This window comes from Alosa alosa, chromosome 2, assembly GCF_017589495.1.
Source record: "Alosa alosa isolate M-15738 ecotype Scorff River chromosome 2, AALO_Geno_1.1, whole genome shotgun sequence".
NCBI classification, from domain to species: domain Eukaryota; kingdom Metazoa; phylum Chordata; class Actinopteri; order Clupeiformes; family Clupeidae; genus Alosa; species Alosa alosa.
The window spans coordinates 30,385,909-30,399,836 of record NC_063190.1 but is presented as its reverse complement, the minus strand read 5'-3'; the positions used below and the strand labels follow the sequence as shown (position 1 = coordinate 30,399,836).

General features: G+C 40.0%; 1 protein-coding gene across 3 annotated transcripts; it reads left to right on the top strand.

The window, feature by feature from the left end:
- Window positions 1–1,987: 1,987 nt before the first annotated feature.
- On the top strand, window positions 1,988–13,856 carry fam53c (family with sequence similarity 53 member C). 3 transcript variants are annotated; one of them, XM_048269586.1, is made up of 6 exons: window positions 1,988–2,598; window positions 6,167–6,319; window positions 6,430–6,487; window positions 8,343–9,187; window positions 12,044–12,319; window positions 12,356–13,856. In XM_048269586.1, exons 3-5 carry the CDS (start codon window positions 6,481–6,483, stop codon window positions 12,317–12,319), a joined length of 1,128 nt encoding a protein of 375 aa, XP_048125543.1. In that variant the 5' UTR covers window positions 1,988–2,598; window positions 6,167–6,319; window positions 6,430–6,480; the 3' UTR covers window positions 12,356–13,856. The 3 variants fall into 3 exon arrangements, with proteins under 3 accessions (XP_048125543.1, XP_048125534.1, XP_048125552.1); XM_048269577.1 differs by having other exon boundaries at window positions 6,077–6,319; XM_048269595.1 differs by lacking the exon at window positions 12,356–13,856 and having other exon boundaries at window positions 6,077–6,319; window positions 12,044–12,340.
- The last annotated feature ends 72 nt before the right edge of the window (window positions 13,857–13,928 follow it).

The window sequence follows — 13,928 nt, the reverse complement described above, 5'->3', positions numbered from 1 at the left end:
ATAAAGTCACTCAACAATTAATAACATGTAAGAGAAGGCAGCACCGCTGAAAGCATTAATAGTCACTTTCATGTGTTATACTAAATGAAAAGTTAATATCATATGGACGTTTAATCTAAGTCCATATGACTGCACAGATCTAAAAGTTAACAAAGCTCTCAGGAATGCTCATTATACTAAAAGTATATATACAATACATTATAATATCCTACACTGAGACATACAATCAGTGCTATTTATAGGTGCAAGTTTGCACTTAAGGCAAAATAATGACACAGAAGTATATATGCATATGCAATGTATATGACCACAGATTAAAAAAGAGAGAGAGATTGTCTTATTTTTCCATTTCCAAATTTAGTTTGTTACACCAATTCCCTCAGTAGCAAATGATGACCTTCTTGAGAATTGCTAAATAGTTTCTGTTCACAGCAGGAAGTGGAAAGGTTTAAAATGTAGGTCAAATTTAAAACGTTTCCAGTATTCAGTTACTAATGTAGTTTGTCTTTGCACTAAACCAAAAAATTGTTTGATAGTGTTTGGGAAACTGTCTTCTAGGTATCTTATTGGTTGTCCAACACATAAAATTGCGAAATGCATGCATGCTTGCAAGTTCATGCAACTTGTGGCATTAGGCTGTGACTCGTTACAGCGACGTTGTTTCCACTTCCTGAAGAATGATGTGGTGCAGTGTAGGAGCGAGGATTCATACTGTAGGCCTACCTTTACCGATCAAAAAAGTGCATTTAGACAGAGTGGGTGATTGATTACGTAATGCTTGAAACTCTGGTTTCCAAGTCAATTTATCATATTTTGTTTTGTAAATTCTTATACTTGCATCACCCAACTGTGCTTGCTATCTGGGTTGCTTCATACCAAGAAATGTCTTACATACCTCCCTGACATCTGATAATAATCTTTATTTATATAGCACTTTTAAAAAAAAAGTTACAAAGAGATGTACAAAAGCAGAAAAAAAGCTACTTCACTAACAGTACAGATCAGACATGACATGACAGACTGAGAGCATTGCAGAAAAAACAGTATTAGTTTTGAACTAATAGTTTGCCAGCTAGTAAGGCATTATGACATGTTGTTTTAACATTTATTCAACTCACTGCAGCTAACTACCTCTTCATTACATACCACTTTCAGACAGACAGCCTGTAAACAAATGCATAATTTGTGTACCACCTGACTCATATAGGCTACCTGCCAACATTTGCATGTATGTGACTCATACATCTGGCTTTGAGGCCCCCTGGCAGTCAGGGAATTAGCACCACTGGCCCAGTGGGGACCACTTAATCCAGCCTTAAGCACTTAAGTTTAAGCAATATGCCACTACCACCAGTCATCGTACACTCAAATGCATGCGTGTCAACTATACATGGACATTTGCAATGCACCAACGTTGCATATCTTAAAAAAAAAAAATGCTTGCAAATGGTCTTGCACTAGGAAAAGCTGTGCCGTATACCTAGTAGCAGACGCTACTATCCAAAATGACAAAAATAATTTTTAATCTTAACCATTACTAAAAAATAATACATAATATGTAGCCCTATTATATTTTTTAATAGTGATGCAGATACTAAGCTCCTAACTGGCTGCCTGACCTGGCTTAGTCTTGGCCTAACAATGCTGCTACTAAGTCTATTGATGATGATGATGATAACGATGCTGCTGCAAATGGTTTTAGCGGATAAAGGATGAGTTTCAAAATGGCAAAGCCTTCTAGGATTGCCTTCTCGGCTGTTGAAAAGGTAGACGTCGCAGGGTTCTGAGAAACATCTAACATAATGTAGGACGATCTCAACAAATTACATTCTGCTTGTAGGGCTCTGAAAAACAAGGCAGTGGTGGTTTACGAGTTCACTCTGACTAGTCGAACGTACTATGGAGCTGGTTCACGCATGACCTACACTTTGTAGAGCACAGTAATCACATATTGTTATTGTAGGCCACAGAAAACCCCACTCCCCTGAATTGGTTTCGTCCGATGTTTGTCTGACATGACACCATCATCAACATCCCAAGACATTAATAGATAGAGATGCGTTTTGAAATCTTAATTTACATCTGTAGTCTTTCGTTTCTTTTATGATCAACGTGGACGTCTGTCTGTCCTACAATTCTGCCGTATCATGGAACCGTTGTGCTTTCAGGAACTGTGAATGTTATTTATGAATTTCTATCACTTAACGTTACGGGCGTAAGTTAGCTAACTAGCAATGATAGCTAGTTGTTTTCATTTATAATTGAGGGACGGTGTAATTTCATCAAGAGCGTGTTTGAATATTCTTAACGAAGCCAATATTAAACAGTGAAAAGTCCTGCCGATTGTGGAATTGATATGGCTCCTTATTCTGACATATTTCGATGAATGGATCATCAATTTCATGAGTTAGCTATGCTATTGGAGGTCAGTGCGATAAATACAATCGACTACACTACAAGGTTAGCTTGTTAGCTAACGGATAGCTCTTCATCCTCCATATCTAGAAATTGGTTTATCCCTAGCAAGCAGTAACGTTAACGTTACACTATGCAAGATGGTTCAAGGCCTCTGCATCCCGGTGTTTCTCAGTTAGCAAGGTAAGTAAATATATGTACATGCATGACTACATTTGTCGATTACATATGACATAATATTCATATTTCAGGAATGAAGTCATGGCATTTTCACATTATTGTAAGGTGTTTAAGCTAGCGAGCTACCTTGTGCTATTGTCAGGACGGTTCGGCTGTTAGCTAGCATTCAAGAAATCAGTAGCCAACCATTAAGATAAACCATAATTGTATAATCTTGTAACGATTCTCCTCTACAAACAGTTGAACATTACAGTGGTTCCACAAGACAGGGTGGACGTTGGCGTTGTTGCCATGTCTTGTTAGCAAGCTGTACCATTAAGTAAGCTAGCATGCTTGCGATTTTTTTTTCAGCTAGGGTGGCCACATAGTTATGGTTAGTGTAACGTTAACGTTGTTAATATGAACAAAACCTACGTCAAAGAAATATTATCGTCGAAACCGTGGTAACGACATTTATTCAACATGACCCCAACTATAACCATAGTTAAAGTAACCGCCCGTGCATGTACAGTAACGTTATTTTGCTAATTAACCAAACATTAGATATCGCTAGCTAGCGAGGTAACGTTAGCCAGCCATGTTACCCACCAACGTCTGGCTACAGGACCTGGTTCAATCTCAGTGTGTGCATCTGTCACGATGAGACAAGCAGCTCGCATTGAGGCCACATGTGGTTTTGTACAGTAATTAAACAGAGAAAATTATACTTGAATACGCGTATGGTTGACTAAGTGCTAAGAGGTTGTTTGCACTGTAAGCGTCGTAAAATATCTAACGTAAGCTAAGGTTAGCATCTAGCCATCAATGACTGATATTAGCCGTCTATAGTAACAAGCTCAGCTGTATGCAAACATTTATGAGAGCTGTTCTATTATGTCTCCTGCACAAGCACGAAGTACATTGCAGAATGCTATCTTCGAGAGCATTGGCAGCTGCAATGCAAAGGTGCAACGTTGTCTTCTGAAGCGATAGATATCAGCTAACGTAGCTAGCATTAACGAGTTATGGAGACATGCGAAACATTTTGGTATGTATTAGGTAAGTTGTTGCATGGAATACATCTAATTATTGCAGACCGGTATCATTAAATTATATTCAGTGAAGAGGCTGTATTGGCAGTAGTCTAATATGTGTCAGGTCGGCTAACGTAATTCGATGAAATTAAGTTGCAGTCAGCCGGACGTTCCACTATGATGCAGCCTGTACAGGATAATTCTAAGCAGATAAGCTAATTCATCCCATTAGCAATGCATCATTATAGCTAGCTAACTAGGTAGTTAGTTGACGTCAATTAGCCAGGGCCTACATAAACAGTGTAGGCTAGTCTAAAGTGACGATGTTATTGACAGCTAACCTCGTGCTTCACAGTAGATGAGGCTATAATTACAGTGCATGAAAATGCACTGTTGTGTTATCCGAAGTCGTCTTATTCTTCCCACTAAATTTCTGCGTCTAATTCAGCTTCAACCATTTAACGTAGAAACTTCGTTTAAACTTTGTAACGTAGGTCTTGAAAAGCACACTTGAGGAATGTATTTTTCACTTTTGTAAACTTTATACTTAATGACAATAAAAAACAAGCTTATTTCCCCCCATAGACTTTGCATGGGCACTATGACATCACAATGGGCTAATGAACTTGATTTGCACCTGTATCAACTTCCAGCTGCTCAACTAGGCCCCATCAAAAAGACAGTTAAACTGATTGCACCTGTATCAACTGCTTTCTGCTCAATTGGCCAACTCTCTCCATGTATCTTCATTCTACAAGGATATAAGGCACATTCCATCCAACTTTCTATCCATTCATCCTCTTCAAACCATTCACTCATCCACCCATTAAACTATCCATCAACATCCATTAAACAATCTGCCTATCAACATCCATTAAACTTTCTGTCTATCAACATCCATTACACTATCTACATTCAACTTTTAAACTCTGTCTCAGGCTTTAAGCATACAATCTGGCTCTCTTAAGACTACATATTCTGTTCAACTATTTCCTCTGCCCACAACTGTTTCAAAATAAATGTCCTCAGTACAATACTTCACCATTAAATAATTTAACTATTTAAAGTACTCAACTATTTAACTGTTCAGCCATTTCAACTGTTAGTTGTTATCAACTATGACTCCTGCCAACTATTTCCAAATAAAAGTTTGTTTTACATTTTATGTTAATATACAGTATGTTTATATTTTCATGCACTGGTAATTTCCTCAAAATTACATTTTCTAGTTATTTCTATTGTCGATGTTAACGTTATTTCCCCTGTCCGTAGAGACACAACCAACCATTGGTACATCAATCAAGCAAGTGTTCCGTTCCATCTATAAAATACACTATCTTTGCAAGTTAAGCCATCCTTGCACCAGAAGACTTTGACATGTTTTGTGAAAGATTCTTGAAAGATTGTAGTCTTTTGAGTATAGCTTGATTGGGGGGCATTAGTTAAGACTCCAATCTGTCAATAATCTTTCCCAAAATCTTGTCAAAGTCTTCTGGTGCAAGGAGTAGCATTAGCTGCCTACATTGTCTCAACCTATTTATAGAATTAGATTCTGTGTCTGGTCAGTTGTTTGGTAACATCCTAGCAACTGGGGTCTTGTACAGTGTCTACACTTCGGTAGCTCTTGGGTATCTTCTTAGGCCTATACTAGTTGCCCCACATGCCAGAAATCAGTGAATATGTTCTTTGATTTCTGGTCACCTGTGAATCCCAGCAAACACATAACCTTTAGAGAACCTTTAGGGAATGTTCTGGGAAGGTTCCCTAAAGGTATTACCTTCAGAGGACTGGAAACAAAGTGGGGGCAGCTTGTCCTTAGAACAAAAACAAAACCCTGTGTAGAGTTTTTCTAGGAAGGGAGGGTTGAGCTACCTCTCTGGTGTGTTTTGGTCCTTGGTTAAAATATAGGCCTATGTTGTTTGGACAAAAGCGTCTTATAATACATTTAAACAGAAACAAACGCAACTTGCTGTGCTATCGCTGACTAAATGTCAGGTTCTACTCATATACTAAACTGATTTATGCCAATAATGCTTGTATGATGACATGCAAATAAACTATGACAAAAATGCAATGGTAACTGGACTGAAAACCACATGTAAGTCACCTTGGTCATGTTGAGATTTATTGTGGTCTAGTAATTTACATAAAGGTTTGCTATGGTTGATATAGTGGTGGTTGTTAAAATGATATCATTATATCATAAAATTATGCTTTAAATGGTTTAAATTTGTACACCACTCTCGCCAAATATCATAGGGATGGATTGTAACCAATTTTAAAAAGTTAAACAATAATTTATCTGTTCTGGAAAGTTAGTTGTAGCTTACTGGCCTCAAGCATAGCACTTCCTTAAACTCAGTCTTACCTTAATCAGTGCTAGTATGTTGGTGTTAATCATTTTGGGAAAATATTTACTTTATAACACATAGTCTCAGCTTTTTTTTTTTTTTTTTGTCTTTTTTCAGGTGAGGGAACTGTCATCATGAGATTGTAAGACTGTGACTCTTCCCTCCAGGTGTGAGAGAATTGGAATTACAATTATTGATCCTTTACAGACAGACAACGGTGTCAAGGGACAACTACCACTCTCAAAAAACTCTTCCCCATTATCTTCCATCTTGCTCCTCGCCATGTCATGATCCTGTGCGCAACCAAAGCATTGCAAAAACAGTCTGGACCTCAACACCAGCCAAAGGATTTGCAATCTGGTAAGGATGGTCTTTCTTTTGGTGAATGAGCATCTTCCTATGGCTATGTTGGTTTTGTTTTTGTTCTACCGGTTTCTAAAGTGGTGCCCTAATTATGTCTCTTTTTACAGTCCCGTCCAGTAGCCCGTGCCGAAGAACCTTGCTGGCCTACAGATGGCTTGATGCCTGGTTAGTGTTAAAAAGAATTAAACACTGGTTTCCATAGCTCCTCAACTCAATTTCACAAGTGATGTTAGATGCCAGAACTTCAGAACCAGAATAACAGCACTATGTTAGTTGGAAATGTTAATGAAATTGCTCCATGTAACGTTACACATTGTCAGTATACTTTGTTAGACCCCTCAGACTGTAAGTGTTTTATGCATATTTAGGTGTTTATGTACTAGTGTTAATGTGTGGAATTGCCATTTGAGGGTCGAGGTAGCCTCACTGTTTTGTCAAGATGGTTATTCCGATGGATTTTGTAAAAGGGATGGAAACTCCTCAGCTTTTAGATTTAAAAACAGGTCACTTGTGAGATTCATGCAGATCCGTGGATAAATTATTTGAGGGGTGAAGGGTTCGGAGCAAAGCAGATGTTTACTTTCTGGACTGCCCACATTCATCAAAAACCCAACCCAACTTCAGCCTGATATCACTACTCACCACGTTTCACTTTGTGAAGAGAGTATGGGTACTCTCCATTGGGAAATACACCCAACACTAGCATCGTAATGGGTGTAGTCCTTGTGTTAACTTCAAAATCATTGGTCCAGGTTGATCAATTACATTAAGGGATTCCTAATGTTATTTCCTACCTCGCCTAACCTTATGCCTAACAAATGCAATTTTTTTTATGTTTGCAGGAGGTTTGCCCCTGATAAGCTCTGACCCTAACATTCTAACCTTAACCAACGCACTCCCAACAAACCATCTAGCAAAAACAATTGAGTACTAGCCAATCAGAAATGGAGTAGAACACCAGCGGGAAAACCCTAATTTCTTGTTCTTAGTATAGACAGTAAAAGGTTCTAAAGGACAGATTGCTGTAGAAGCAGCTGAGAAGACCAGAGACATGATATTATACAAAATTGACAATATATTTTTGAGGCAAAAAGACACTGCTAATATACTTGTAATAATTAGAAATAAGCATGTAAAGTGACTGTCTTTCAAAAAATTCTCCCCGAAGAGCAAGTCCCCGCTTTGTTCACACAACGTTCTCACGTCCTCCACGCATAGTTCTCACCCTTACCTGTTTGCATTTCTGAAAAGAGCTGTAACTATAACTACGCACCCAACTTGGAACATTGGTCCCTGGTACGAGTCAGGTCTAAGGCAAGGGTAATCAAGGTCAGGCACAAGGTCAGCTTTATTATCTCAGAAAGGAAAATTCAGGTGGTCAAGATTCATAGGTACAGACAGTCATTAGAAGAACTATAGATGCTGTATATTGTGTCTACACAATGTACAAGTGTAAATACTTCCGTCTGACTCCAGGTGCACTATGAAAGGCATATGCTAATTTACTAATCAAGAATGACCTCTGAATGAACAGCCAAATCACATTTCACACTCATATTTTCTTATATATATATTGTACAAAATCGCTAATCATCATGGAATTAGATATGCTAACTTCTGGTGGAATGCAGAGGCTATGTAGGAGTTGATGGAATACAGGGTTACTGCTGTATGCAGTAACAGACATGTTGAACCCTCTCAATCTACAAATCTGAAATTTGTTTTTGATTTCCACTTTTTGCTACATTTGGCAACATTTTATCCAAAGTCAGATTGTGTCATTGCACCTATTGAAGTGGCCGAATTATGCCATTTGTTGTGACTTGTACATGCTGCTTGGGCTCCTCTTGCTGCTTTATATTTTTCTCTTGTGACTTTTGTTGTGCTACTACATCCATAGGTAGATATCTGTGGAAGATTATTTTCTATTGTCTTGTTATAAAATTTTAGCTTCTAGCATTTATCTTTTTCAGGAGAGAATTTTGTAATGTATTTTCTTTTTTTGTCCTGCCTTCTCCAGAGAGTAGTTACTGGCAGCTCTGCCCTCCTTCCAAGCCCAGCCTGCAGAGTGTGCTGAGTTCAAGCTTTCCCCCGGGCCCTGTGCCTCAGGGTCCTTCCACCGAACACCACCCTGAGGGGGAAGATCTGCACCGACCCCTGGTCCCAAGCACTTCAGTGACGGACCTGTCTTTTCCCGGTGCACCCCCTCCCCCCCCGCCGCCCCCCAAACGCCACTGTCGCTCGCTGTCTGTGCCAGAGGACCTGTCACGCTGCCGATACACCTGGCGGCCCAGTGCCTCAAAGGTCTGGACACCTGTGAACCGTCGATGCCACAGTGGAGGGGGAGCGGGGGGACCGTGTCCGCTTCGTGCCCCCAGCTCTTCTCTGAACTCGTCTCTACACTCCTCTTCCAGCCCTACGTTTTTTAGCCTCGCACTTTCCCCTGACTCTCCGCTGCCATGGAATTTCCCCTTTGAGCCCAGTGATTCTGCAGGAGGCAGTGCCTGTTGTTGTTTCTTTCCCTCGCCGTCCTCCTGTTCCTCCTCTCCATCTCCGCTCCATCCACCCCCTCCTCCGCAGAGGCGCTTTTCCCTCTCCCCTGTTCTCATACGAGAGACTGCCGCCACAATCCTTCCTCCACCTCCAGTTCCTCTCCAACCCACTGCCCCTCCAGTGGCTGTGCCTGCCTCACCTTCATCTGCATGCAGCACCCCAGCTTCTCTGCGCAGGGCCATTCCACCTCAGCTGCCACGCTGTCACTCCCAGCCCTGCGACTTGCTTCTGCTCAAACCTGGTCTGAAGCGCAGGAGAGATCCCGACAGACCTTGTGCAAGGCCGGTGCTGGACTTTGCTAAGATGACTCAGGTAATTTGTGGAAATTCAGGCTAAATTGTTATTACAGGTCATTTGCTTCAAACTCATTCTGATTCTACGCTGACTTGGGGAGAATGAAGTTTCTGACATTGCCAATACATGACAGGAACGCTTGATATTACACTATGTAACATTGTTGATTGGGTCGCATCATGACCCTTTTAGTGGGTTTTTGACTAACTTTACCGTCTTAGCTTGGGGTGAAAAGGTACACATATTTATACCGAACTGTTTAGGTACAGGATGTAAGGTAAAAAAAGAAGTGTACTGAATGTACCGAATGCAGTCTTTAACAACTATACAAGAAAGTAATACAAAAAACAGTAACCCTAACAGAAAGTATTTATCTATAACATGTCATAATTTTCTATTTCGCATCATAATGTTATATATTTGTCATTGATGTTGGTAAATTCCCTAATGCTTTAGAGATAGATTCACATCTGTAACTGAAAACCATACACTTATTTTTTTCTGATTGACTTATAGGCTGTTTAATTCTGCACGTAAACTCAACAAACAGATCCAATAATTACTTAATTATGCCCTAGCGTACAGGGGCGCCTTAATACCACCTGAGGCCCCTGGGCTATATGTTTTTAAGCCCCCCCCCCCTCAAACCGCAAATATTAATTATGATACCCGACCCGCGATCTGACCCGCCTATTTACATAACGTGCGCTTTTGGTTGATATAGCCTAACATGCAGTGTAGCCTATCATTATTGAGCCTATGTAAAACCTTTACATGAACAGGAACAGAAAGCCCTCCTTAATCACGTCAGCCTACCCATGACATTGCTTATCAAAAAGTCTAGCCTACTGCACGAAAACAAGAGTTGAACTTTTACAACACTAGCCTATAGGCTAAATTAAAAGATGGGTTACACATATTGACGTTTCAAGCTTTTCAAAAGTGCATGTTTGTCGTGTCGGGGGGGTTCCCCAGGAGGTTTTTGGAAATTCTGTCTACTTAACACACCATTCTAACGCAGATAGGGAGGGACAGAAATACTTTTAGCCTCCAGATGTGACGTGATTATATTGGCTACCTTATGCATTATCACTACATGTTAACAATCAGAAAACATAACATAGGATATTATTTGTGCGAATGGGTTAGCACAAACTTGGCTTTTGGTGAACGGAGATGCAGATCACTAATTCATTTCTTTGCACAACAGCCCATGTTCTGTGTTCACTCCAGTGAGACAAGTGAAATAGGCCTACATGTTTTTAAAGCCGTTTCATTGCCAGGCTATTTGCTATGATATTTACCTGCTATGCTACCTGCTTCTGTTTTCATGGACAGTTACAGGAATCCACGTAATTTGTTTATCGTTGCTTCAATCCAACCCACGTTATCTCCATAGTTTGTAAGTTTGTCAGTCAGTTTCAGCCTAACTCCTCTACTACACCCGTTGGGATTTATTAAGTTTTGTTACCTTTTGTTACACTTTAGAAGAGAAGACAAAGGGGGCCTCTGCATCGATGTCATTGTAGAGCAGTGCGATGTGCTCAATTAGGCTAGCTCCAGAGTAGGCTAATGACTGACGCCGAGAATACGGACACGGCCGTTTATTATTATTGATTAAAATTATTATTGTTATTATTAGGAGGCCCCTCATTGGTCGAGGCTCCTGGGCTGAAGCCCAGGGAAGCCCCTGCATTAAGGCACCAGTGCTAGCGTAGAGGTCTGCGCGGGACTTGATTTTTCAGTCCCGCGCCCGCCCACTCCCGCAATATTCTGTCCCGCTCCCGTATTAATGTGTCATTTTTAGTCCCGCATCTGTAACATGATGTCCCGCTCCCGCCTGCTAAAGCCCACATGCAGGAGGGATAGCCTATTCAGTTTTTCTTTCTGTCTCACGAAAGGAGCACACACACCTGAGAAAGTCTCCAGATGTCTGATTTTAAGTTTCTTGGTTCTGAATGTAGGCTAACAACTGAAGTAGGCCTAGTCTGGTGCCCTCTTCCTCTGTCATGCTTTTGATTTCGAGTTTTGACAATGAGCAGCAGGAACAAATTGAACCCACGTAAACGACAATAGGCTATAGGCCTGCTATCCATCAGTTATGCTTAAACCCTGTTTTTTAATGCTGCCTAACAGAACATCCACCTGAACTATAGTTATGACCACTACTTTAATCATTTCCATATTTAATTTTACGCACATATTTAATTTGCGGGAGTGCAGTGAATCATCGGTTTGTTCCGCACCCGCGAATGCACCTCTCTCATCCTGCCCGCTCCCGCAAAAAGCTTTCAAAAGTTGTCCCGCGCCGCACTCTTTTGCGTCGGGACCCGCGGGTCTACCGCGGGAGTGCAGACCTCTACCCTAGCGTACGGTTTATCAATCTAATAGCAATTGCTATTATGTTCTCTGTATAATGGTATAAATCTACCTCAGATATAACAGAAAAAGGGACTCTTAAATGTATATAAGTAGCCTGGCGAGCCAGACCCACATTAAAATGTAGGGTCTGGGCACTCACCGTTCGCAGTGCTCAGTCCGAGGGGCGGGATAATCAGTTGTCTTTCAAATTCCCTCTGCACGCAATAGGATATTTGTTTTCAAGTAGCAGGGAATTCAAGCCAAACCGTTGCAACTCTGCCATCAATCATTATGTTAAGCCCACCAAACGACTCTATACACGATTTCAATGGCCTGATTTAAGTTTTGATTTCTGGAGCTCACAAACCAACGGAGAGTTGCTAGACTAGCCCTGGCAGCAAATTCAATTTTCAAACCGCTAGGGGCGCGTCTAGATTTCTAGGCTAGTATATAAGTACTGAATTGTAAAACAGCTATTAAATTCTTTTACATTTTATTTTTACTTTCCACCAGACTCGGAGTTCTGATCCCCTCAGCTGTTTGGAACGTGGACGGCTGGCATGTGGCGGGGATGTTTGCATGGGTCTGGAGCCTTTCTTGGGAGACTTCAGAGGCCTGTATTCTCCAGCTGAGGGCCTTGGAAGGACAAGTATTGGGCCACTTAGTGAAAGTGATGAAGAGGAGGAGGAAGAGGGTGACGATGGTGACCCTGATCATGAAGGAGGACCACAAAGTGTTTTTGAAAGGGATTGCACAGAACTCGACATCTCCTTAATTGAGGAGAATTAAATATATATATATATATATATATATATATATATATATATATATATATATATATATTAAGACATCTCCAACGCCCCACTCTTCATTGCCAGCATTCAACACTTCTTCAAATCCCTGTTACTTTACAGGGGCAGGGCTCTCAGGAACACCAACACTCAATGACAATGATCTCTTGACTACTGTCAATTAACCCAGGTAATACAGGTAGCCATGGATGCTGACTCTCCATCATAGTACATTCCAAAACCTATTGCTGAGACATTCTTTGGGTCGTGAATATTCATAATCCTGGACACACCCGATATTCCCTTAATGTTTTTGGATGTCTTCTTAATTCACCCTGAAGCTGACTTGGATAGAATATGTGGAAAACAAGTCTTTGACGTCTTGCTTTCTTTCTTTTTAATCTTTCTTCAAGTTTTTCCAGTAGTACAGTAGAATTTCTTGGATGATGGTGATGAATTTCGGTGTTTGTTCAGTTAAATTCAAAAGGGCAGTGTGGCATTGCAGTTTCCTCTGCAATCCTTTCTATTTTCTGGTGAAATGAGTGATCCAGCATAAGCCTTAAAATTCCAGTCTCTCTTTCTGTCTCTCTGGCTCTCTCTGTCTTGCTCTTAAAATGCTACTAGGAAATGAATTGTGTAGCTGTTGTCCTTTTACTGTTTCTTTTAAACTGTTTTCTTAATATTTCTACTCTATATAACTAATTCTCTGAAAATAGAGATATGTAGATATTAATAATGAATGCACTGTGTTAAGTCTAACAACAAAAAAGTGTCAGCAACCACTGTATTCTGAGGGCACATTGTAATTGTATTGTACAGCAACCATTTGTCTATAACAAGTTATGTGTAAAGATGTTAGCTTGGAGACTGGGCCAGGTCATTACTCTCTTATAGTTATTATTATTATTATTATTATTATTATTATTATGATGTGTTATAAGATGGTTTGAAATTCCAAACTCAGTTTGTGTACAATAAAGTTTATGGAAATTATTTTACAACAAACAGATCATGGAAGATGTATTATTTATTTGTTTATTATTTATTGAATTCTGTGGTAAGTGGGCATACAGTACCTACTAAGCAGAAGTGGTTTTGAGCTACTTTTAGTGTATTGTCAAATGGATATGGGACTGGTTCAAGACGATACTGACTGAGTGTAAATAGATTGTTGTTTTCTTTCTTTTTTTTCAGAATGTTATGCATCAGTCCACAATTCTGTCAAAGGAATATCACTCTGCAGTTTTTGTTTTATTTACATGTTTATTTCATGTAAGCCCACTCTAAGTATAATGTGCTCTCCCAAAAAGGGCACTGAACTGCATTCTCTGTGTCAAAACTTATGAATTTTCTCTGAAGTCTTATCTAAGAGGGTTGATACATGAAGCTCACCATAACTCAGCCAACAAACGAAGGAAGTGCATGTTCAGGAGAGTGGTAGCTTCAATAAGAGAGTGGTTGTCATTGCCTTGAAACAAAAAACGTGGGAGATGGTTCTCTCAAAATCAAAAAATAAACATCTAAAATTCTGTTAATTGATTATTCCTCATCATTGGAGTGACCTTTTTCTGTTTTTTAGGTTGAGCTGAATTGCTGATGGCTTTTTC